Genomic DNA, 24836 nt, shown 5'->3' with positions numbered 1-24836 from the left:
TGCATCCAACAGCTTTACTCAACTCAGTCGGTTAGTTTGGAGCAGGGGTCCCCAAACTACGGCCCGCGGGCCGGATCCGGCCCGCCACGTCATTTGGTCTGGCCCCCTGAACAATGCCGGATCCGGCCTGCCTCCTCATACCAGAGTATTCAGTGTTTTTTTTTTTTTTCATATATTGTATTTTCTGGTTTATATGTGGATTTTTCTTCAACCACCAGGGGGGCTCTTGAGTAGATGTGAAACTAACTTTCCCTCAATGGCATATATACTAGTCAGTCCCAGTCACCGTTTCACTAACGGTTTTTTCCATTTGCATTCTGGGTAAAAATCTATCTAAAAGCGCGAATGTGTCGTCGCGCATCCCCCCACCCCCCAGTTTCAAAAACAGAACAGCTCTCCTCCTCCTCTTCCCCCCCATCAAATAGTCATCAAATAAAACTCACTTACTCTAGCCACACGCTTACAATCATGGAGTCTAAAAGATATAAATCTTAGTTAAAATCAGGTCCAATCTGGAAGAATCACACAGTACAGAAAAGTGCTTTGTGAGGATAAATCCCCAAAAACATGGGCTGGTGTTTCTGTGGGATGTGATCACTTATAGCAGGAATCCAATAAGAAGAGACAGAAACGGCTTCATGAAGGTGGAGATAACTTCTAGATCCATTCTAGTAAAACATGCTGAAATATTTGAAGTTTAGCCATAACCCTTAAACAGTTTACAAGGTTGTTTTATAAATGACTCTTTACCCACAGCCCCCCAGTTACAGTTTAAATAATCTAAGGCTTAAATACAATCAAGACTAAATCAAATAAATATGTTGTGATGAAAGTGCTTAACAAGGATAACCCCTGTGGAGGATCCAGCTAATTTTGCGGGAGGATGAGATGAATCCATTTTTACAGCAGAAAGAATCCAATAAAGAGAAACAGAGCAGGCTTCATGAAGGTGGAGAGTCCTTCCAGCCTCAGCGCAGCAGCTCCTGGACAGAAGTATGAAATGTGGTTGAAATATCTCAGACAACCTTTACCACTCAAACCAATGATTCTGAATCAATCGAGTCTCATTTTGAGCCTGTTACTCAAACTAGTGTAGATTAATCAGGATTTGGATGATGTACCTTAACTTCAGCAGAAACATTTCAGGATTAACTATCCGATTCTAATTTTTTTTTATTTATTTATTTACTTGACTCTGCAGTCTGGACCTCCCGCTGTTCCTCCTGGCCACCAATGGCCGCCTTTTCAAGGACGCTCAGTTGTTCAGCTGTGAGCTTTGCTTGCTGCTCACTGGTCACCATGGCGGCGTTGTCAGGACCGAGAGCCTCCAGTTGAGCCACAGAGAGCGCCTGAAGGGAAACCAGTAAGGCTCAATTAACGTCTGCTCAGATTGTACCAATTTAAAGTTCATCTCAGAGGACCTGAAAATATAGAGCACGGAAACAGCAGGATGACAATATCAAACTCTGAGTCTGAGCCTAAAATAGTTTCCAATTTAAACGACAAAAGATTTAAAAAAAAATCCCTGTTATTTTTCCATGGTAAATGATGTGCGGTTGTAAAATTATTAGATATAAATAATCTGAGACAAAAAAGCTCAAGTGATTCTGACTTACCGAACTGGCGTTATGTTTCTGGATTGTCCAGATTTTGAACTTATGAGCGACGACTTGTCTAGTTCACTTTAGTTTTAAAGTTCTACCAATCTATGACAGAAAACACATCAAAAAGCGCGCTTATCTTTATGGTGGTTTTAACACATTTACACCAAAACCCCTTCCACAGCTCGACGTGTCGCTGGTCTCGGCTCTCAGCTGGTATTGGAAAAGCACAATCACAGAGCCGATCAGTTGAAGTTACTTACAGCCAAGTTTTCAGGAGGAATCTGGGGGATGCAGCTCTTGCTGATGAATGGGAAGACGGAAGGGCTGAGCGAGGCCATTTCAGATCCATTCAAACCGGCTGACGGGGACACAAACCGATGAGTAAGAATTAAACTGCTTCGGCTTTTGAGTGGTTAGCAGGTAGATAAATAAATCCTACCAATGATAGAGTCCAGGTGAGAAACCTCAGCCTCAGTCCAGTTGCGGGGGAGTCCAAATGCAGACACGGCAACGGTTTTCAGCTGCCGTAAAGCCTCAACAGGACACTGAAGACCGTCCATGGCGCCCACCGCGTCGCTGCGTCGAAAATACGCCAGTTAAGACCATGGACCTCAGACAACAAGAACAAGTGAGCCTCGCAATGTTTCACTTCGCACACGGAAAAGCAGGCATCAATAAAAAACAAACAAACAAATGAACTGAAAACAAAATGAAACAACAGAATCTTACAGATCAACACAAAAGCTGTGCGTAATAGTGAGGTGGAAGTACAAGGAGCTTTGTTTTCCGACCTGAAGGCGCCCGCGCTGAGCTGGCTGATCTCGCTGGCGTTCAGGCCACAGATGAACCGGCCCAGCTGGACCATCTCTGTGGATCCCAGCAGCGGCGCCGTCAGGTTGTTATGTTCAGCGACGCCCTTCCACACCGACGCCAGCTGTCGAGACACACGCCGCGTTGTGGTTAGTGTGGTGGTGTCGCGTAGTCGCGGCCGAGTGGAGATCAGTTTCTATACTTCACTTGTGAATCTTTCCAGCCGCAGGCATTGATTTCGCTCAGACTGTCCAGAGACAAGGGAAGCTTTTCCAGCTCAGAGTTGGAGAAGCTCTGAGTTATGCACCCCAGCTGAACGACGTCACCCTCAGTCATATTTGACACCGGGCCAAACACCTGCAGCACATGAACACAATTATATTTTTTATTTGAACGCAGTGAGCGAACAATACTTTCTTATTGCAAGTAGATCAAGCCTTAAAATGTGATTCTGTATTTGAGTTCTTCATTTTAAATAAAATGTCGTGCTACTTATATAATTTCTGGTAGAGAAGATTAAATATTACAACTAGTGAAAATGTCTAATTTTCCGTATTTCAATGCATGTACAATAAATAAGAAAATAACAACATGAAACTTAAAATTAAGTCACAAATTCTCAAACGAACACGACTGAGACCGTTTAGATAACTTTACCTCAACAGCCTTTCTATAGAGCACTTTCAGCTGGTCTGAGCTGTAACCAGTGACAGATCCCAGTGTGTCCACAGCAGCCAGGAATGTGCTGTTGGACATCAGATCCAGCTGCGCTGGTGTCCAAAACACATTGTCCTCTCCCAGTTCTTCAATAACTGCTTCTGTAGGTTCTGTGCCACTGCTGAATATATCACTATTAACTGAGAAAAGTAAAAAAATAAGTAAAAATCATTGACCTTATTACTGATTTATGTCCATGTACGAGTGGGTGATTGAAGATTATGTCAGAACCAGGAATCCAAAATAGACTTTCAAATATAAGATTTACTAAAAACCTTTTCAAAGCGTTCGCTTGACCTTCCTGAGTCAGTGAAATGGGAAGGGTTTGAAGGGTGCAGAGGTTCTTGTGGGTAATGTTAGTTTATTACCTGCTCGCCTTTTACGTGCTGTGCTTGACGTGGCGGTGGTGAGGAGGTCAAAGATCTTCTTTTTAAAAGCATCTGAAACCTGGGTAAGCTGCGGCTTCAGGAAGACAAGAACATCCTTCATCCACGGCTAAATACGCACAGAGAAGTGAAAACAAAAAAATAGCTCACGTTACTTTTAAGTGCCAAAATGTTAACACTGAAGCAAAGAGGACTAGAGAGGGTTAGTAAGTAAGCTTTATTTATATAACACCTTCCACAAATAATATCACAGGAGCGTGAGGATGTTAGGAAAACAGCAGATGCATACGTTATTTGGCAAAGCGGAGGTGAGGTTATCATCCAACAGAACAAGGGGACCCAGCGTCTCCATGGTTTCAGCTGACCAATTAGAAGGGCTCCTGCAGGCGGCAAATGATCCTACATCAGACCCTGCTTCCTCTGAAGCAGCTCCCAGCATCCACTGAGAGCCGGACCTACCCAAACACCTGGTTGACCAGTGTGACCAGATCCGCCCTGTGAGGCTGAGGAATGTGTTCGCAGGAAGCCACGGCCTGGAGGCTGAACTTCATCACTTCAGGGGCCATGAGGAGCAGCGTGGAGGGTCTCAGCTCACACAGGAGCGGACCGAGCCTCGAAACGTCCGATCTGGTTAATCCGGAGATATTTGTTCCCTGAAAATCCACAGGAAGATGTCACCGAGTGACTCCTACAGTAAAAATACTGACGAACGTTTCAAATTGAGCTTATTTATTTTTTGGCACACATTTGTGTGTGTGTGTGTGTGTGTGTGTGCGCGTGCATACACTGGGCAGGCAAAGCAGAGCTCTTTCGGCAAGTGCAAGGCGTGACGGGGCATGAGGAGGCAGGGAGGTCAGGTTGGCTGTTCCCATCTTGTCGAGGAAGACCCGGCACACAGAGTCAGGTAGATCCCTCACCTTTGAAGGCCTGGGATGAATAAAACAGAGAAAATAAGGAAACAAAAGGTTTTATATTGACTAAAAAAATAACTGTGCTGTTGTCTGCTCACGGCAGGTGAAGTAGCAGCGTAGTGGGAATGCTCTCCAGCTCCTGCGCGGTGATATTCTTGAAATAATGTGTCGTTTTGTTTTCCAAAGTCTGGAAAAGCTTTTGTGCAGCACATTGTGCCTAAAGAAAAAAAAAACACACAGTAAGTACACTACCATTAGTTATTAGGTATATTTATGCATGTTTCAGTTAATAATAATAATAATAATAATAATAATAATAATAATAATAAAACAGTTTACCTGGACTTTGGAAAGCCACTGTGGCGTCTCTGTCATGGATTCAGCCATGTCCTGTGCATAGCTGCCATTAACTTCATCAATCATCTTGCAGGTTATGCCCTGGAGGACTGAATTCAGCCTCCTACCACAGAAACAAAACATGTGTAAACAGTACTAAAGGTAAATACTGTAGCATAAAAGCACACCTAATTAAAACACTTCACAGAATGCTTAACATGATATGCAGGAAAATCAGAAGTCAGACGTTTTGTGGCGTTAAACACAAGATAGGGTTATTTTTAAATTGGAATACAACTAATAAGTTCTCTGGCTATTATAACTGTACACTTTACCTGTACTGCAGCTTCCTTAGGCCATGCATTTTCTTTGCCAAATAGGCAGCCTAGGACATCAAGAAAAAAAACAAAAAACAATACAAGTTGTCAACACAAAAGTGTCGTTTAGAATTTTTTTTACTGGTAGTAAATAATCATAAACGGAGGTAGTATGGCACAGCTGGTAACAGAACAATAGTATGATAAGTAGAGTAGCGAGAAATTTTAGATGAACAAATTCTATATGTTTTCCAGACAAACTTGTCAAATATTTAAAAGATGGATGGATGGAACAGTCAGTGTGATGGGGAACGAATCCAAATACGTTTCCTATCTCTTTTCTCTATTTCCTACTTCTCCACACTTGATAACATGTTACGCACTTTTACAGTCTCCATTGAAACTCCAGGTGTATGCACTTTACCTGTGGCAGACTCCAGGTTTTATTTTCCAGCTGGTCTAAGAAGGTGATGTTTGCTTTTTCTAGGTACTTCAGAGAAACGCTGCGAAGCAAAGTGCCAGCCAACTTCTGCAGCAGCTCTGAGGGATTAACTTTCTCACTCAGCTACAAGAAAGAAAAGCATTTATCAAATAGCTGGTTGAGTGTATAAACACCGCCTCGCTGTTTTCCTTCTCTCTCACCCCCTGCAGCATGGCCTTCAGCTGCCCCTTCCTCATCTGCTCCGAGATGGTCTTCAAGGTTTCCGTGTTGTTCAGGACGTCCTGCGGTTTCACATTTCTCACCGCGCAGCTCGGCAAACCGGCAACGACCGACTGAAGCTTCATCAACTGTTGGCCTGACAACCCTCCGCACTAACAGGGATAACAGAGAGAAGTACATTGAGATGGGTTATAGACAAAAAGCGCTTTGAGTGGTCAAAATGACTGGAAAAGCGCTATACAAGTTCAGTCCATTTACGATTTACAGAAAAGAACAGACTTCGTCTTAAAAGGCTCACCTTCTTCCCCCCCAGCTGCTTCTCGACCAGAACGCGGATCTGGCTCCTGGACCATTTCACACCGTTTCCCACGGTTTGAAGAACATCTGTGAGATTTTTTGAAGCGATTTCAGACAGTTGTTTAGGTGACAGCAAAGTAACACTCCTGCCAAGGTCACGCAGATCTTGACCGTTTCTGAGACTGGACATCAAGCTGTCCACAAGGCTCTTCTTCAGCTTTGGTCAGAGGACAAGAACAACATTTATATCTTCGTCTTCTTCGGTAAATGAACAGAAGCGCAGCAGTTTAGATAAGTGTGGGAAACTGAAAGGTACCTTAAAGACTGTGGGACCGTCGCAGACGTCGAGCTGAGGAAGAAGCTTCTTGCTGCTGTCAGAAGTCAAGTTTGTAACATCGTAATAACAAGCAAGAGGGCCAAGCCTGGGAAGAGTCATAAGCACCACTGTCTTCAAATCAGTTGAGTTTAAAATCATGTCAAATGTATGTCAGATTATTACTTTTTCATCTAAAATTACTCAGTTTAAATGTGTTCAGGAGGTTTTTTTTTCTGATCTGTCTTTTCTTTCACCTTTATGATTATACACAATTTTGTGTTGGTCTATGACATAAAACCATGTTTTATGTCAAGGAAGTTTGCACCTTCCTTGAACGTGAAAAACTCAAGTGGTGAAAGGTTTTAAAAAGAAAGACGGCAAGCTGACAAAAAGATTCACCCTGGCAATATCAAAAATATTTTTTTTTTCTTAAAAAAAAAAAAGAATAGCGACAAAAAAATCAGTCATTTCAATGAATTAAAATTTCAATCCCAGAAATGAATAGACAATACACACTTATCGATGAGCTCTGGGACACTGGAGCACCCTTGAATCCTCTGAAGGAACTTCCTGCCCAGGCTGGGTTTCACGTTGGTGGTCATGTTAGACTTAAACTGGCCTGAGAGATAATATCCACACAGCTGGGAGAGATAATAAATTTAAATAAAGTAGAGGCAGGTTTTGTAAGAACTGATAGTTGGTAATCCCACTTTTAGAAGTGATTTAGCATCGTTTGCCACTTACAGTTCCTTTAGGGAATGAATCTACATCGTCCGGCTTCAAGCTGGAGAGGTAAGGTCCCAGCATGGTCAGGGTCTCAGAGTCCAGCCACTCCAGAGTTGGTTTGCAGGGTTTCACAGTCGCTGCAAAAAAGAAGGACGGTTTACACAATGGATGTTTATTGTCAATGCACAGTAAACACACCAACAGAGATTTCACACATCAGGAGCTTGGTGTTTACGTTGCACTTTTCCAGTTGGCTTTAAGTTACGTCTTTCCATCTTGTTTCATAGTCAATGAAGGAAACAGGGAAAACAGGACATCCTCTAAGATTTGCATGCATTTCTTTACTGAAAGTCCCTAAGAACGCACTTTTGCCAACACAAACACATCTGCATATACGCATGCATGCTGAAACTTGCAAATGCGTTGGCCAGAAAGATGAAACAAGTGTCACACCCAGTGCTCTTCTTTTTAACATGTACACCTGTAAAACTTTCCACCTTCACATTTTATTCAAAAATGATTTTGATTAAATATTTTTCTAAATTGTTTGTAACAGTTTGTTCCTGTTTTTTTGTTTATTTTTATATCTAAATTTCTGGTTATTTTCTGCTCTAGGATATTTTAGGGGAATATTTAACATGGAGCATTATCAATTTTAGAAGGAATTTAGTTTCTTCATTTCAAAGTGAACATTTCCTCTATTACCATTAAAAATTGGGCGTTGTTTTAGAAAAAGCAAGTTCCTCCATGTAAATCAGTGAACGTTACAGAAAGAAAGATGTTGACAGAAAGGTTATGACATGATGTAAAACAGTTTGATTTCAAAACAAGAATTTATCCCAGAATTCAATTTCTGATCAAATTCCAAAGTTCTTACTTGATTTTGGACCAGCAGTTGGCCTCATTGTGCAGCTAAAGTTGTTCTGTAGGATTTGGTCTTTGGCCCAGTTGAACACCTCCGCTCTTTGCGCCTCGGTCATAGACGAGTACACCTCCTGCAGCATGTTCATCCTGGAGGAAATGGATATCTTATTTTCAGGTAAGAAACAATGCACATGAAGAACATGGCAAGATGAAGTATTAAACCATACTCACATATTCACCAGGTTGTGCGAGCCCACTCTGGAGGGGAGCGTCGTTCTGGCTGAGGGTATGTCTTGCAGCACAGGTTTGGCGGCCCGCAGCAAAGTGTTATAGTCACTGGAGTCAAAGTAGTTTTCACTCTGTGCTGTCAAAGTGGCCCAGGACAGAGGGGCCACAAAAGCATTCATGTAGCAGCAGGACGGGTCCTGTGGGAACAAGACAAACAAACAAACAAACAAGAAGGTCAGACTGCAACAAAGCAGACATTATTCAAATATATATGATAGTGTTTGGTTTTACTGTATTGACTGAGGAGTTCTTCATCATCCTTATAACAGCTGGAAGGTTGCTGCAATTCCACATCTTGATTTTTAACAAAAGAAAGGACAAACTTTTAACCTCTAACAGAAGAAAATAATTCAGTTATTTGAATGAATATGTAAACCAGAAGTCTACATACACTGTATTAAAAACATCACTTTTTTTACACTGTGTAGCATTAAATTAGACTAAATATTGCCTTTCGTAGGTCAGTAAGGATTAACAGAGTAATTGTTTTGTTTATACCTGAATAATGACTGATTAAAAAAAATACTTTTCTTAAAATTAGAATTTTACATACACCACAAATACCATGGCTTCAGCAATTTGGGAGAGCCCAGATGATTAAAGTCATGGCCTTATAAGAATCTCTACTCCAGTTCTATCAGGAGAAAAACACTAAAAATCCAGCAAACTATTGTGAAAAGCTTTTTATGTAGATAAATAAGCAAGTCAGGGCAAGTTTAAAAGCATTTTTATCAGATCTTTATAATTGAAATCCCAAACAACCTTAAACAGGAAGTGTCAAGCCAGATTAATTTTCAGACATGAATAAATCATGTTAATAGTCTATGTAAACTTCTAGTTTGAACACTTTATGTTTATTTATTTATTTTTGGAAAACAAACAAACAAACAAACAAACAAACAAACAAAACAAAAACAAAGAGGTTGTGTGTTAATATTGGTGAATGTATTCATACCTTGGTCTCTGCAGCGTCCATCAGGGTTGGACTCTGTGAGTTTTTGTTTGTGGCTCCAGTGACCATGTTCAGGATATAAAGAAAGGGGGACAGGAAGTTGTTGGACTGATCAGCAGCTCTACCTCCTTCTGACAGGTTACTAAAAAAAAAACAAGAATGAAAATGAAGAGAAAAAAACAAAACAAGAGAGCAGTAAAAGTTTAAATATGTAAAAAAAAAACAAAAAAAAAAACATACATTTGAAACTTTAAAAGTTTTTAATTCAATTTGAAGTAAAATAAGGTATAAAATATAGGCATACAATTACCTGCTGTTGAAGATATTTCTCAACAGAGTCATCTTAGGCAGAGGGCATCCTGTAACAGCAAACACATTTATGAGCTGCACAATCAAAACATAAAAGCAGTGGTTCACCTGCTGTGCAAATATTGACTGTCATCAAACACCACCACATTATGCACCTTGCTTCTCACTAATGCAGCCTCATTTGGATGGTTTGAGGCATATTTTTATCCATTTCAATAGTTGTTATTGTAGTTTTAAATACCAATAACAGTAAAATAAATGTAGTTAATAAGAAATACAAGCGTTTTCTTACCCTGGTTGTAGCATTTCATCATCTAATAAAATGAAAAAAAAAAAAAAGAAAAGAAAAGTTGATTGGGTATTTTCAGTAAGGCATTTGATCTTAAATGTTGACACTAAAAATGACTGAACTCAAACCTTTGACATGATTTCATACATTGATAATAATGAAGACAGAAGTGTATATTTAACATTATTAATAAAGAGAAACATATATTTAAAAATAGATTCTTAAAAAAATTCTCATATCCACTTATGGAAGGTCTTAAAAATGTATTTTAATAATAAAAGTCTAACATTGGATAATGTTTTTAACTCAGGTTCAGGTTTTAAGACTTTACAATCCAGCAAAGGTCAGATCAATGATGACCAAGAATGAGATCAAATCATCTCAGCTAAGCTAAAATTCACACGAAAACCTCTTTACTCAAGAATTTTCTTACCAGTTTCTTAGCGATGAAGACCGTGTTATCGGCAGACATAACATCTGGAGGCCCAGCTGGACACACAGAAGCTGTGAACCAATATAGCATATTATAATAACTTGTGAGAGCAAACTATTACAAAGTAGTGTTCCTAAAAGATATCAAACTGGTTTGATGTGATGATGATGGTTTGTTACTAACCAAAGGCGGTGCAGACCATAATGAGCGCAAATAAATGCGCTGCTGTATTTGGACACATCTGGGAAAATGTTTCTGTTTGAGAAACATTTCAAGAGTATTAACATTCAGATATATGAAGAAATTAATCTGCCAAAATAATATAAATAATCCTTCAGTTACATTTCTGCTTGCATTACATTTCTTCAATGACGTAAAGCAGCATGCCAAGGTTTTCTGAAAGGTTCATGGTTGCTATGGAACCTGTCTCCAAGTGAGACGCCTGAAGTTTACCGATAAACTTCCTCCTCTGAGGTTTTGAAATCATACCTCCCTGGTAACCGTCTTTGTTACTCACCCTCAGGGAGACTTTGGCACAATTGAGGATAACACGGAGCGAAAAACAGACTTGTTAACTCACAATGGCATTTTGTCACCTTCTCTCTCTCTCTTTTTTTCCCCTAATCCTCTCGTCTAAACATGTTTGAGTTTTGACGAGGCCAGGATCACTGTCCAAGAAATTTGCATCCTGCCTTTTATTTGCATTGCAGTGATTTGACTTCCTATTTAAATGTATGACCTCAGGAAACTGTACAGACGAACAACAAAGACAATGAGTACCTGTTTACTGCAGAGTCCAAGTACTGCGTATGTTCTCCTGAAAAGGAAACAAATGGATGTCATCACCATAAATCTACGGATTTAAATGTACATGTGCAGACACTGGATCGCTTGCAAATTTCAATCCAGCTGCAGTGGATTTTTACAAAAACTAAAGATAGTAAAGGATTTCTTGGGTTTTTAATTAAAGATTAGTGCCTGGTGGTGATTCATGTTTTGTCTTTATTGTGGCTCTTTTGAAAAACAAAATCAGATGAAGTAATATGTAGACAAGTAAGTAAATGACTTATTGGACAGGTTGGCTTCTTTGCAAATTTATTAAATAAAAAAATAGACATTATTGCTGCATAAATTAGCTATGACATACAGATTAGTTTTCTTCACATTTCTTTGTAAAACATAATGAAAAACAGAAAAAAAACACTCTGCTGAACTCATTCATTTTATTTTAATTTAGCCATTACTTACCAAATATCGTCCCTCTTCTGTGTGGATCTTTTGAAAAATAGGCAAAGTGAGAATGTGTGTGCTCTTCCTCTAATCTCTCATCTCGTATGAGCCGGATGGGTGTCTACCTGTCCATCCTTATTCAAAGCAGGTGTGTGGCATTGTGTTATTCACGTTGGAGGAAAGGTGGGGTGGGGTGGGGGGACAGAGAGCGATAACCCACTGCCCTCCCATCCCCCCCAAATCAGAAGAAAACGAAACAGTTGTCTGAAATGACAATTTTATTGACTCACTCTTAGCTACACAGCAAATTCGGAAGTGTCAGATTTCCAGTGCAAGTGTGGAAAGTTAAAAATACAGTGTTAATTCAACAACATGAGTGTTAGTGAGTGTTAGTTTCCCTAACAATTTCCCTAACAATTATTGTCTTAACCAAACATCGAAACTGTCAGGAAAATCTGGAATTAGCATTAATTTGAATGCTAATTAATGCTAATTTGAATTAGCCCTATTTAGCTGCGGAGGTTGTTTTCTTTAAATTTTTCGCTGTAGACTGCAAAATGGGGGAGTGGCTGTGCTGGACCATTGGCTTGATCTATGCCACAGGTGTCAAACTCCAGTCCTGGAGGACCACTATCCTGCAACATTTAGATGTGCCGCTGCTGCACCACACCTGAATACAATAATTAGGTGATTAGCAGGATACTGGAGAACATATATACACAATGAGGAGGCAATTGAGCCATTTGACTCTGGTGTTTTGTGCCTGTGGCACATCTAAAAACTGCCCAAATGTTTTTTTCTTTGTCAGTGTATCATGTTGGTGACTGAAGCCTGTTATAATGACTCCAACACATTTCTTCAGACAGGTTGGCACGACCTTTAATGCTGTCCAAAATTTTTCTATAAGCTGATTAATTTCTTTAGTAATTATTTCTGACTTTTTTATGCTTTATCTTGTAAACCAGGTGGGCAGAGTAATTTGAATGAATATGACAGTGACACACACAGAGGTGAGTCTGATTAGTTTTGCTCACACTACTTTTTAAAATATTTTATTATCCTAATGTGTCTGCTATATTTCCTGTTTTTCCTTCCAGGCTGCAAGTTTTCCTCCTTCATGTTGGCGAAAACAAGAGCAGCACCAAAGACACTTCACCATCAGTGATCACAAGACCATCCATGGCCGCTTCCAATGAACTTTCAAAGCACACTTCACCTTCAGTGCAAAGTACCATGAATGTGTGACCTTTGTTGTATATTGCTGTCAGTGCTGTTGTTTTGAAATAAAAGTAAATTATATTTTGCAAATGGTGCTGGTGTTTTTGTAGCATCTAATGTCTTAAAATGAATTTGGAGATTATTGATGGCCAGTGGTTTCTGGGGTAATGAGAGAAGGGGAAGCGAACCCACGACAGCCACATTGAAAACTAGAGCCTTCATATGTGGGCTGTGCTTAACCGCTGCACCACCACAGCACACCCTGCCAGTGGTATTTCAAAACTCAGATTTCTATGTTAATATATACTCTACACCAGGGGTGCCCAAGTCCAGTCCTCGAGAACTACCATCCTTCAAGTTTTAGAAGTATCCTTACTCCAACAGACTGGGATCAGCTCTACAGAGGCCTGATAACGAGCCATTCATTTGATTCAGGTGTGTTGAAGCAGGGATGCATCTGAAAGTTGCTGGATGGTAGCTCTTGAGGACTGGACTTGGGCACCCCTGCTCTAACATGTGCATAGTGTTAACTTTTGACAATATATACTAGTTGGGTAGATTAACACTGAAGTGTATTTGATTTTAACTACTGTGAGTGTTGATTCAACTCTATCACAAATAACACGTTCAAAAGTGTAACTTCTACACCAACCAGAGTGGACCAATATAGACACTTTCAAAGTGTTGAATTTAATTCTGTAGGAGTTGATGGAACACTTCCAAATTTGCTGTGTACAGTTGACATAATTTAATCTATAAAGCTGTTTCAGTTACAAAATTTTCAAAGATAATTCACAAAACCTGTTGAGAATGAGTCACGGACACAGAACAGCAGAAAACTGACGAGTTTATTTGTGTTTTAAGTTAAGATGCAAAGTAAAGGCAGCAGACCAACTGTTACAAAGTCATGTTAAAATAAGGTCAATTAGTTGAACATGAGACAACAGTGAGTCTGTGAACAATCCTGTCAAAATAAATTGGTCAAAATGTCAAAGAGCATTGCGTAACCTTCGCAGGACTGCCTCCTCTTTCACAATCACACATTAGTTTAATCGTCTGAGGCATTTCTAGGAATATTACAATGAGTAATATGAATACAAGCATAACGGATCAACACGGATGTAAATTTAGAACCCATCCACATCCGATCTCTGACTCAAGAAAGGTACGAGGAGGATGTTGTCAGATCTTTCAGTCCGTTTCACTGTTTTCTTTCGATACCGAGTCAGAAGGATCGCTTAGGGAGGAGAAGTGATCTGAAAAAGAGGATCAGCATTACAAATAAATCTCCACCAATTTTGATCTTGCTTTGTAGCTGTCTTTATTATATCAGTCCATATTCTGCTATCTGTCCAACATTTTGTCTCTTGAACTGTTCCACGTGACACCAGTTGTCTTCATGAATAAACTACATTTTATATTACTTGCAAAAGTTGTAGTTTGTGTCAAAAGCAACTAAGCAAAGTAATCTAAGGAAATAAAATGCAACATTAACAACCAATATGACGGAACACTTGACTCTCTCTCGGTGTCAATTATTTTAATACAGGATTTAACTGAGATTAAGGTGACTGTCAGTACTAGGATTAAAATGTAACTATGAGAGGTTGGAGCAATAATCCCAAAAGTGTGTCTATGTTTATGACTCACCTGCAGCAAACTCGCGAATGTCAGACGGCTTTTTAACCAGCAAATGTCTGTTAAATGAAAGAGAAACGAAACAAGGTCAATTTAATGTTTCATTTAATGTGATCATATAAGCTAAGATATTGTCATATTACTACATTCTGTAAGATGATCAAATAAAGGTCCAAAAGTACTGAGATAAAATAAACAACAACTGAAAACATTCGTAGCAAATAAAGCAATAGTCACAGATTACTAAACACAAACTTTTATTGATTTCACAGTTAGATAAATATGTATTTTTAAGTGTATGTAAATGTCTGGATTCAACTGTATGTTGACTAACTTGTAAACAATTAGTCACATCCCATATCCTACAAGAACGTTGAACTTTTGATAAATTATCACAATTTTTAATTTATTTTCCCCAATATTTACCAAGATGTGGTATATACTGAAAAACAATATTTTTATATTCCACATATACTTTTGAAGATTTCTTCGAAACCCCAATAGACCTAAATATTGGTCACAGCTGATATTTGTTTACCTGAGGCAAACAAATAAAACATTTCTGTACTTCTTTGAGTTTTCCAAACCTCTGTTTATCTCTGTATCAGGATCATTTATGGGATTTTTTTTGAGCCGTAAACGCTGATAAATTGAGAGCGTTTGAAACTTTAATGATGACTTTCTGGTAAAATAGGGAAAAATAAACCAACCTTAGAAAGTCACCAATGATTTCATCCACTTCTGGATGGGCTCTCAAATACGTTTCGTTGTTGATTCTTGTTTGAATCTGAAGCAAAACAAACCGCAGATTCGGAATAAATCCAAAAACAATGTAAGCAACATATTTTTTTTGCCTAGTTTTTCTCTTCCTCCGCGGAGAGTTACCTTAAACTGTCGCAGTTTCTCTTGTTGTTCGATAGTTAAAATAGAAACGTTGAGATTCTTCTGAGCATCTTCCACAACTTCTCCCATGGCTTTGTAAATCTAAATCTAAATGGCGATATCCTCTGTTGCTCCGAAAAACTGAAAACCAAACGGTCACCACAGTTTGTTTCCATGAAGACGTTGCCATAGAAGCGTACGAGTCTAACTGCTTGTCCACGAGGGGGCGCAGTTGAGTCAGGTTAAAAAGTTTAACGTTACAGTAAATATAAATTTAATTTAATGTTAATTTAAGACTATGGAAGCAGTGTGATAACAAATATGCATTACATAATTTATAAATTGCTAGTTCATAATTCTCGTATGCTATAATTTATTTGAACAACAAAACATGCATCTAAATAAATAACATATTTAGGTCCTATTATTATATCATAATAATTAGATTTTGTTCTCATAAATGTGACTCTGTTATTAAATAATTAGACACTATCTAATTAATTAACTAACCCTAACCCTATCCCTAACCTGGAGCCAGCAGGATGGAGTGCCATTAAGTAAACATTTGATTTCTACTTTCCAAACGTAAAAATCGGAAGGCAGTGCATTAACATTAGCACAAACATTAGCAGTGCAATTTCTTCATAAATTTTCTAGTATACAACTACTACTGCTTAAATTTATTCATGATTTAGAAAAGCACTAATGGGGCTCCTCTACTTGGAGTGCGACATTTTGAAGTAAAGATAGAAATAAATGTACACCATCACAATACAAATCATGCAAGTTAGTTATTGATTAGTCAACGACTAAAATTTATGTGAATTTAAAAACTAATCATTGTCGGATAAAAATACCATTAGTTAATTACAAAGCCTTTAATTAATTAAAGCCTTTAATATTATTTTTTTAATCATGTTCCACCACTGTTTATTATTAACAATCAATCAATCACTATGAGATAGGTTGATTAGGTAGCAAAAGCAAAAAAATGACATATTAATCAGTAATTTTCTCGTAAACAAGCCATAACTCAATATGAAATAATAGCTCATAACTTAGAGTGAAAGTCATTTGACTTTCAGTGTCATTTGACTGAAAGTCATTTGACTAGTCAAAAAGTAAAATGAATTTAAATTGCTTAATGTTGACTAATGAAAATTTTTTTAGTTCATGACAGTGGAAGAAAGCTCTAGAAAGTGTACTTTAGTACAGAAATCCAACATCAATATCAACTTAAACTTTTCAGTAACATAAAATAACTAAATATTTATTATGATGAAGTCACCTCTGCAGGTAATTTCAAAATTTTAACATGGCTCCAATAGACAAAAGAGAAAGAAACATAACCACATAAAAAAAAGAAACATTTTAGCACAAGTTTAAGCATGGCACGAATATAAAGAAATGAGTTTACAATCTGTACAAATTTTCTCTGGGTGTTTATCCTTCAGCTCAGTCCCTTTTCGCTGATTTTCTAAAACTGGTTCGTTCAGAACTACATCTGCAGGAAGAAGTAACTTTTGTTGTTGAAATTTGTGGCTTCTAATCTGTCCATCTCAGTTCGTCCTTTCTCATTTTCCCCGTCTACTTGTGTGTCGCTTTGTTTATAGAGCTGCGGTCCAGAGTCTGACACCAGGGCTTCTTCCTCTGAGGACGAAGGGATGGAAGGACGAGGTGGAGACAAGTCCTCACTGTGGGTGGTGCTACTTAGACTATGGAGTTTGGACATAAATCTGTCTTTGTGTCTGAAAAGCAAAAGAAAACCAGTTGTTCAAATGAAAAAGCCAGGTAAATCTATCAGCTAACACATAAATCTATTTGCTGCAATGCAAACATTTTTTATTTAAATGAAAAATCAAACTGCTCAACCTGAAGATGTAGACAGCCAAAAGGACACACATGATGGCAAAAACGGCAGAGATCCAAATAACATTATAGTGTACGTTGCATAAAACTGAGTTGGCACATAACTCATTTGTTGTACCTGCAGCAAAAAGAGAAGAAAACCACAAGAAATTGTTATGGTTACAAGAATGACTAGGTGTTATATATATAAAAAAAAGGTGTTATTTCAACAGAACCATGTCTCTTGTGGCTTGTTTAGCTGTTGAGGCTGAGTTATTGTGATGCCATGGTTTCCTGTTAAAACCCAGTGGACTATAGGTCAGTTTCAGGGTGTTTTCTCCCACTTCTTGTGCTTTTCTCTTAGACATGTGTACTGAAAAAATGCACTGCCAGCAAACTAACCATCAGGGTAGCTATCATCAGGAAAACCAGAACCATAGTCTTCAGTGAAGGGCAAGTCGATCTGATGATGACAAATAAATGAACAAAGAAAGAAAAACAGGACAAAAGAATATGTTAAGATGGAGCAATTAAAAGTGAATAAGTTTATACTTTCCAACTGAAAGCTAAAATTCCTACCATTGTGGTTGTCAGATCACTCCTTTCTTCTTTATTAGTTGAAAGCCACAGAAAGGAAGAAAATCATTTAATAAAACATATTAAAAGTGATATTTTGTAAAAGTAAAGACAGTAAAATTTGTCAAATGTAAGTAAAATAAAGCTAATGTACATGGTATCAAAGAGTAATACAAAAAGCATCCAGGAGACATGCATAAAACAAAATATTCCACTTACATTTATTGCTAAATTTTAGGAATTTGAGATTAAATATTTGAAGCTATAAAAATCAGTATGTGAATTTCTTTAAAAAGTAAAGAAATTACAGTGTTTGCAAAAGTTACTTGAATTGTTCCACGCATTCTCATTTCACAACCGCAAACCTCTGTGTATTTTATTGGAAGTGTATGCAATAGACCGACATAGACTAGCATATAAATTTGAATTACAAGAAAAAATTATACAGGGGTCACATTTTTTGCTATTTTTTTCTTTTTGGTTTCATTTGACCAAGGCACCTTCTCATACATGTTCACTTATTTTTGATTCATGGTGAAGTCACAGGGCATGAGATAAGCTGGACAATATCGAACCTCAGCACAAACAGGAAGTTGGAAGAGATTTCACTTTCTTTTAATAACCTGGAAACAATGTGCTCTTCAAATCACTTGTGTCCATATTGTATGATTAACAAGCTCAGGACAAAATGTGCACAATTGGTACACTTACTCAAACAGGAAGGCCAACAGGAAGAGGTAAAAGGGAGTTGACTTTCACAGATCTAATGTCTTGGAAAAATCAAAATGACGTTTGAGCTAAAGGTGTTATGATTAGTCGTGGAGCTCTACCACTAAGGTGCTGTTGCCATCAGTTACTTCTTTTAACATGTATTGCTTCTTTCTGGTTATTGTCCTTTATTGTTTATTGTCTTGGTTGTGTTTTAACTACCACTGCAAAAGCAAAATCTTCTTTTGAGGAACAGCAAGGCTCTGAATCTGGGAATTCACACGGATATTACGGCTTTCGAAATGTACAAACCTCATGAGATAATCTAACTTGTTACTCTTCTCGCGTGTGTGTGTTTTTAATCTACCTGTCCAAGTTCTGGCAGAGACCGGTGAACTCCACTCGCTCCAATTACCGTCGTACTCGTCTTTAGTTCTGAGTTGAATCAGGTACTCGACACCAGGCAGAGCGTCAGTAATCAGGTACCAGTGTTCTTTAACTGTATTTTCCTGCATGAACACGTACAGACCATAGAACAAGAAATCAATGAACGGAAACATCGCAGGTTCATCGGTTTGGATCCCATGACTGAAACATTAACTCGTCAAACATACCTGTTCATTTGAAGAAGTTGAAGGTCTGTATCTGATCTCAAAGATTATGTCATAAAAGTTATCATTCTCATGCCAGGTTATTGGTAAGTTCCAGGTCACCTTTATCATCCTCTCTCGTCTCTCCACCGGGTGAGCCATCACATTAGATGGGGGGTCTGGCGTCACTTCAGTCGCAGGAAAGGGTTAAAATTATTATTATTATTTTTTTTTAAAAGCCTACTTTCATCAAAACAGTCGTGTAATAACAGACTCGCTTACAAATATCCAGAGGTGTGAAATTGATCAGGGGACTGGTGGCGCTGCCCAAGATGTTTGTGACACACAGGAAAGCCTGATGGTTCTTCCTCCGCTCATCCTCATTGTGCTCCAGAGCACACCAACAGCGGGAGTGCTGAGATGAGTATGAGCACCGCTTTCGTTGGAAATGCTCTATTTTTCCATGATTGTAACTGGAAAGGAAAAAAAGAAAATCAAGTTTTCCAGTAAGATGTAACAAAGTAAAAGATAAACTTACAAACAGAAGCTCTGCAGGAAAAAAGTTCAAAGATTCAGTTAATTATGCATGAGGTAGCTTACTTCAGTCCTGTATTATTATTAAACCAATAAATGTACTATGGGTCAAATTTTGTTTTTATTCAGAACTATTTTATTTTTTTTTTTTTATTCTAAAAACATCAGGTTTGTTGTAGGAACTTCAGATGTATCACTATGTAGCACAAAGGTTTCAGTCAATCTAAATTAGGGTTACGGGGTTAGGGTTGGATTGTTGTGTTGCAACAACAACAACAACAACAACAACAACAACAACAACAAAAATAAAAATAAATCAGGCTTAGGTGAATTTAAAACCTAAGTGCCTTACGTCTTGCTCAGAAAAAGGTAGCAGTTAGGTTGCTTGATTACTGGTTTCTGAGGCCTCGATTCACAGCGAATTTTACTCCTGGGCGACTTCTTGTAGCAAAAGATAGCTGGAGTCTCAGGAGGATCTAGGATATAGAAAAACATTCAATCAGTCATGTGTTTGGGGCAGCAGGAGATTTTTTTCAGAGAAGTATTTTGGCAAGACGACACCCAGCAGACCCACGTCACCATGACGACCCCTCAAGACCCATCACCGTCCCACAGCCAGCAGACCAGAACCCATGACCAAAACCTTTCTCTGCCGCAGTTCATAATGCATCAGTATTCGTGCGCTGGCACAGTGTGTCACAATACAGTCACTGATGGTATTGAGATTATGTAAAGTAGTGAATCAAAGAGTGAGTTTGTGTTGTGTAAACATGTCAACCGAGTTTAAAGAATCCAGTTGAAAAGAGACACAATAAAGTCTGCTTGATGACTTTCTGCTCATCTAATTGGGAGTTTGATCAAACTGGTTGTGTAATTTGTGTAATTTTTTATTTTTCTCTTGTTTTTGTTTGAAGGTCAGTATAGTCTTTATTCCACACTTTGAGGAAAGACTAAGATGGACTCTTGTCAGTTTTGCTGTGGCTCACTTTGACTTCATCCGTCCCTTTCCATCCCTAAATAACAGCTTAATTCAAAAATCAGATTGTAAACCCTGTCTATAAACTTAAAGTCAAGAAACCTTCATGATGTTAAACATTTAATTAGCTTGGTTATTGCTCTAAATTTGCATTTCTTTCTAGGTACAAAGTTTGCTTTTCATGCTTGCATCATGTTGGCTTTGGTTGATTTACCTAATTGAGGATTAGAGAGCTGACCTTAAAATGATTAGTGAGGAACATACTCCTGAAAAACATGAAACTGATTTGACTGATTTATACAAGAATTCCTTGCATGAAATATTTGGTAAGAAACCTCAGTGATGTGGAAGGATACCTCCGCCCACGTGTTGATTTTTCAATACATAAATTGGACTGATCAGTCCTTTTAATGAAACCGATCAAATTCTGCACACACTGCAGTTGAGTGTCTATGTAGGCATTGCGCCGTAACTCACCTGCAACAATCACCTTAACAGCAAGAGTTTCTTCTCCCCCGTGGTGACACGTGTATTTCCCAGCGTCTGTCAGTCGCACTGAGCTCAGAGACAGACCGCTCCCGTCACTCAGAAATGCAAGTCCTCCCCAGTCTCTGTCTGCTCTCTCCATCAGCTGTTTGTTCCACTTCCACTGAGGCCTCATTTTAACCTCTCTGGTTGCTCTGCCGCCTCCCTCTGACTCCTTGTCTTTATATTCAGCCTCGAGTTTCATCTCTTCATCCTCCCAGTCTGACGTCCCCCCCGCTGTGGTTTTGCTGGGAGGGGTTGGCTGGACCACTTGTGGAGAAGTGGCGTGTTCCACGTCTGAATATCCGCCGCTTCGGTTTTCTCCTAGCAGAGTGCTGATTCCGGTCGCCGTGGTGGGAATGGCTAGTCTCCCGCTTACTGTAGAAGATTTATCACTTCTTTTTGTGAAAGCCCTGTTCCTTCCAGCTTGCTCCGTGGTGGGAGTTCTCGCCGACGAAGATCCTTTCTTGTTTTCACTTGAGACATTTCTAGTTAAGGTGACTTTCACTCCATTCACCTTCACATGGCCGCTGCAGGTTAGTTCCAGCCTGCTTCCTGGAGACACAACCACCGCACCAGGAGGAGGGTCTGTACACACACACACACACACACACACACACACACACACACACACACACACACACAAAAAAAACAAAAACAAACATTTGTTGCAAAGATACAAGCGAGGCTGGCTGTCTTTGTGGGTTTAATCAGGGCCTCGACTGTCTTTAAATGTTCTTAGGGCATGATCACTGGTCCCAGATCAGTAGGCACAGAACAGATAGGATGCAGCGTTGCATAACAAAAATTACCAACTCCTTCAAAACTTCCTCTTTTAATCTGTCTCTCTCTCTCGCCTACACAGTCGCTCTTCTGTCCTGAACTTTTTCTTCTCTGATAATCACACTTTATGTGCATGAAAAGTTCCTCAAATCTTATTGACGCTTTGATTTATCTGAACAAATATCTCTCTCTACCACTGGATTAAAGAACAAGTGATCCAATTTAAATATATCACCATAGTTGGTCACCATTAATCAAAATAAGTTACTTTATTACATTTGATAAGTTGCTTTTTTCTCAAACTTATTTTAGTTACTTTTTGTCCAACGATATGAAAGAATCTAAGTTCAAAAAATGTAAAAAAAATATCGAAGAATTGTAAAAGTTTAATAAAAGTTTATTAGAGTGAATTCAGTAATCTGAACAGAACAGCGCGATTAACCGCTATCCTGCTGAAATGATGAAAAAAAGACAATAAGAGAAGACAAAACACCAGTTAAACTGTTCAGAATGTAGAGAAAATATAGGTAAAATATTGATTTGTTACTTTTTTTTTCTACAAGAAAAAAACTTGAAACTAAATGTGAAATTAAACCCAACTGTTGCAAAGGAGATTTTTTTGAAATCTCAACAATGAAACAAAGTCATGACTAAACATTAAAAATTCAAAAACACATTTATATTATTAACTGATGACTCACCTTTTCTAGGACAAATGCCATCAAAAATGCTCCACACTGGCAGGACGTACAAAAAGCACGACAAAAGTAGCAGAACACCCATCTTTGGAGTTGGTCCCCCCGTCGACAAGTCCTCAGACCATCACTGACAGCTGCACTGCGGCTGCAGAACACCAAGTACCGTTTAACTTCATGAAGTCTGAAAAGAAACTGACTGTATTCCAGTACAGGCAGGATTATCAAAGCAGAGTTCATGTGGCCGCAGCAGCGCGTTGTCCGTAAGACTCGTTATTGTGAAATCCCAGTGCTCTTCCCCCTGTTCAGTGCCGTTACACAGAGGAAATCCTCCTCAGCGTCAAAATAAAACCCCCCTTGAACACTGAATTTAGGTCTACAACTGTAATGTCAGTTTAGTACAGTACTTCTGTGCAGTTTTGACATTTATTTTAAGTACTTTTCTGACTGATATTATAACTTGGACACCAAAATCACATAATGAGTGTGCGTCTTTCATATAGTTTTAAAAAAATTTAATGTCTTCTGAAGTTTGACAAAAGAATTTCTAATTTAAAATCCTCTAATAAGCATCAGACATCTGTCTTTGTGGCTTAATGTAGAATTATTTAGAATTTATTTTTATTTTGAACATTACAGATAATGAACCCTTGTGTTGTCTGTTTTGTCTCAAATTACATTTGCATAGTAAAAGTCTGGTTACCCAAAGATAATAAAAGAAAGCAAACAATGTGTGCTATTGATTTGTTTTGGAAAGTTTTGCACAACCAAGACAAAGTTTTGAACGGATCTTGTATATCATAAAGAAAAGGTAAATTTACAGTAATTTGTAAAAGTATTTTCATCCTTAAACTTGCTCACATTTTGTCTCATTACCGCCGCATGTTGTTGTGTTCTGTTCTGGTAATTTGTAATAATTTTTAAAAATATTATAATATAAAAACAAATGTTCTGTGAAAACCTAAGAGGTTTGTTTGAAAACATTAGTTATCACTAATCATGAAAACTAAGAAATACAGCAAACCGGTCCAGCCTTATGTGTTGAAGTTTGAAGCAGAATTAGGTTAGAAAGCTTTGAATATCTCACTGAGCATTAAGTCCAAATATAAACATGGACTGTGGGACAACTAGAAAACTAACCAACTCATGAGAGTCAGGTCAGACAAGGAGAACATTAATTAGACCAGCAAACAGATTTATGGTAACTTTGGGAGAACTGAAAAGACCCATAATTCAGGTGGAAGAATCTGACAGGACAACTGCTAGGTCTGCAGTCCACAAATCTGGCCTGCATGTAGAAAAAAGCCACAGGAGGTACAACTTCGCAAAACATGAGGGAAACACAGCAGACGTGGAGAAGAAAGTCGTCTGGGGACATGAGACCAAAACGTAGCTTTTTGTGTCATATGCAAAACACTTTTTGTGGGTGACAAACTGCACTGCACAACACACTGAACATATCAGTGAAAAAAGTTGGTGGCTGCATCATGATGTGGGGATGCTTTTTCTTCAACAGGGCTAAGCTTGTCAGATTTGATATGAAGACAGATGAAGCTAATTCCTGGTGGAAAACCTGCTAGAGGCTGACAAAAAATTGATACTGGGGCTTCAACAGAGCAACGACCCTGAACATACAGTCAGAACTATATGTCAGTGGTGCTGATCAAAGCATATTTATGTGTTAAAATGGTCTAGTCAAAGTCAAGACCTAAACAAATCAGAATCTGTGACGAGACTTGCATATTGGTGAGCAAAGACGTTCTCCATCTTATCTGAGACAGAGCAAATTGGCAAAGAAAAGATTTTAGTAATACCTCAACAGGCTTGCAGCAGCAGTTACAAGTTTGTGGTTTATAAACTATTAACTTAGAGGTCCTGAACACTTACAGCAAATGGACTGAACAAGTCATTCTTTTCAAATTTCTTAAATATTTTTTTCAAAGTTAGCGTTTTTCTTTACTTTACAATAAGACATTACGTTGTGCGGCCAATCACGTAAAATCCCAATACAATGTAATGAAAAATGTTTCTAATGTGACAAAATGTGGCATAATTCAAGCAGAAATAGTACTTCTGCAATTCACTGCAGTTCCTCTTTGTAATCTGCTTCGAAATGAACTAAGCTCAGAAAGGTCAGGGGTCAGCGCTCGCAAAAAAAATCTCATGTTGGCCATTTGAAAGGGAGGCAAAAAAAAAAAAGCCAGTAATTCAGGATTACGAAGGAAAGACGACCCAGAAATGTGATATTTTCAGTTTTTATTTACAAGTAAAAACAAGAAAACTTCACAGGAGTGTATGTTTACAACAAAAAATAGGAATTTGTAAAACAACTTCAGCTGTTCTTTGCACTCTGCCCAGATCTGATCTAAAGTAAACAGTCATGGGTTTGCCTTTTTATTTGTTTTTATTTAAGAGGC

At 38.4% G+C, this 24836-nt stretch overlaps 3 protein-coding genes across 6 annotated transcripts; all 3 read right to left on the bottom strand.

Moving 5' to 3' along the window:
* Nucleotides 1-427: 427 nt before the first annotated feature.
* otoa (otoancorin) lies at nt 428-11649 on the bottom strand. Of its 3 annotated transcripts, none has more exons than XM_016673462.1 (30): nt 11465-11641; nt 10997-11033; nt 10400-10471; nt 10217-10287; nt 9787-9808; nt 9496-9544; nt 9189-9327; nt 8474-8527; nt 8177-8370; nt 7959-8092; nt 7100-7218; nt 6872-6996; nt 6356-6461; nt 6041-6256; nt 5724-5894; nt 5506-5646; nt 5100-5149; nt 4768-4888; nt 4527-4645; nt 4303-4444; nt 3977-4170; nt 3807-3897; nt 3500-3626; nt 3072-3271; nt 2622-2771; nt 2396-2538; nt 2044-2180; nt 1865-1962; nt 1190-1349; nt 428-983 (listed from the first exon to the last, which is right to left on the bottom strand). In XM_016673462.1, the coding sequence occupies exons 3-30, from the start codon at nt 10455-10457 to the stop codon at nt 901-903; spliced, it is 3414 nt and encodes a 1137-aa protein (XP_016528948.1). In that variant the 5' UTR covers nt 10458-10471; nt 10997-11033; nt 11465-11641; the 3' UTR covers nt 428-900. The 3 variants fall into 3 exon arrangements, with proteins under 3 accessions (XP_016528948.1, XP_007556199.1, XP_007556200.1); XM_007556137.2 differs by having other exon boundaries at nt 8465-8527; nt 11465-11640; XM_007556138.2 differs by lacking the exons at nt 428-983; nt 1190-1349; nt 1865-1962; nt 2044-2180 and adding an exon at nt 2186-2214 and having other exon boundaries at nt 2334-2538; nt 8465-8527; nt 11465-11649.
* Nucleotides 11650-13488: 1839 nt separating this feature from the next.
* riiad1 (regulatory subunit of type II PKA R-subunit domain containing 1) lies at nt 13489-15367 on the bottom strand. The gene is made up of 4 exons (XM_007556132.2): nt 15188-15367; nt 15013-15089; nt 14315-14361; nt 13489-13920 (listed from the first exon to the last, which is right to left on the bottom strand). The coding sequence occupies exons 1-4, from the start codon at nt 15272-15274 to the stop codon at nt 13856-13858; spliced, it is 276 nt and encodes a 91-aa protein (XP_007556194.1). The 5' UTR covers nt 15275-15367; the 3' UTR covers nt 13489-13855.
* A 1186-nt stretch (nt 15368-16553) lies between these two features.
* il6r (interleukin 6 receptor) lies at nt 16554-22697 on the bottom strand. Of its 2 annotated transcripts, none has more exons than XM_007556131.2 (10): nt 22426-22697; nt 20894-21529; nt 19793-19916; nt 19189-19379; nt 18931-19094; nt 18684-18825; nt 17612-17637; nt 17435-17495; nt 17057-17171; nt 16554-16932 (listed from the first exon to the last, which is right to left on the bottom strand). In XM_007556131.2, exons 1-10 carry the CDS (start codon nt 22505-22507, stop codon nt 16683-16685), a joined length of 1791 nt encoding a protein of 596 aa, XP_007556193.1. In that variant the 5' UTR covers nt 22508-22697; the 3' UTR covers nt 16554-16682. The 2 variants fall into 2 exon arrangements, with proteins under 2 accessions (XP_007556193.1, XP_007556192.1); XM_007556130.2 differs by having other exon boundaries at nt 17612-17640; nt 22426-22696.
* Between the last annotated feature and the right edge of the window lie 2139 nt (nt 22698-24836).

Source organism: Poecilia formosa, unplaced genomic scaffold (genome assembly GCF_000485575.1).
Source record: "Poecilia formosa unplaced genomic scaffold, Poecilia_formosa-5.1.2 Scaffold77, whole genome shotgun sequence".
In the NCBI taxonomy this organism is placed as follows: Eukaryota; Metazoa; Chordata; class Actinopteri; order Cyprinodontiformes; family Poeciliidae; genus Poecilia; species Poecilia formosa.
This window is presented reverse-complemented; position numbering and strand designations above follow the sequence as displayed.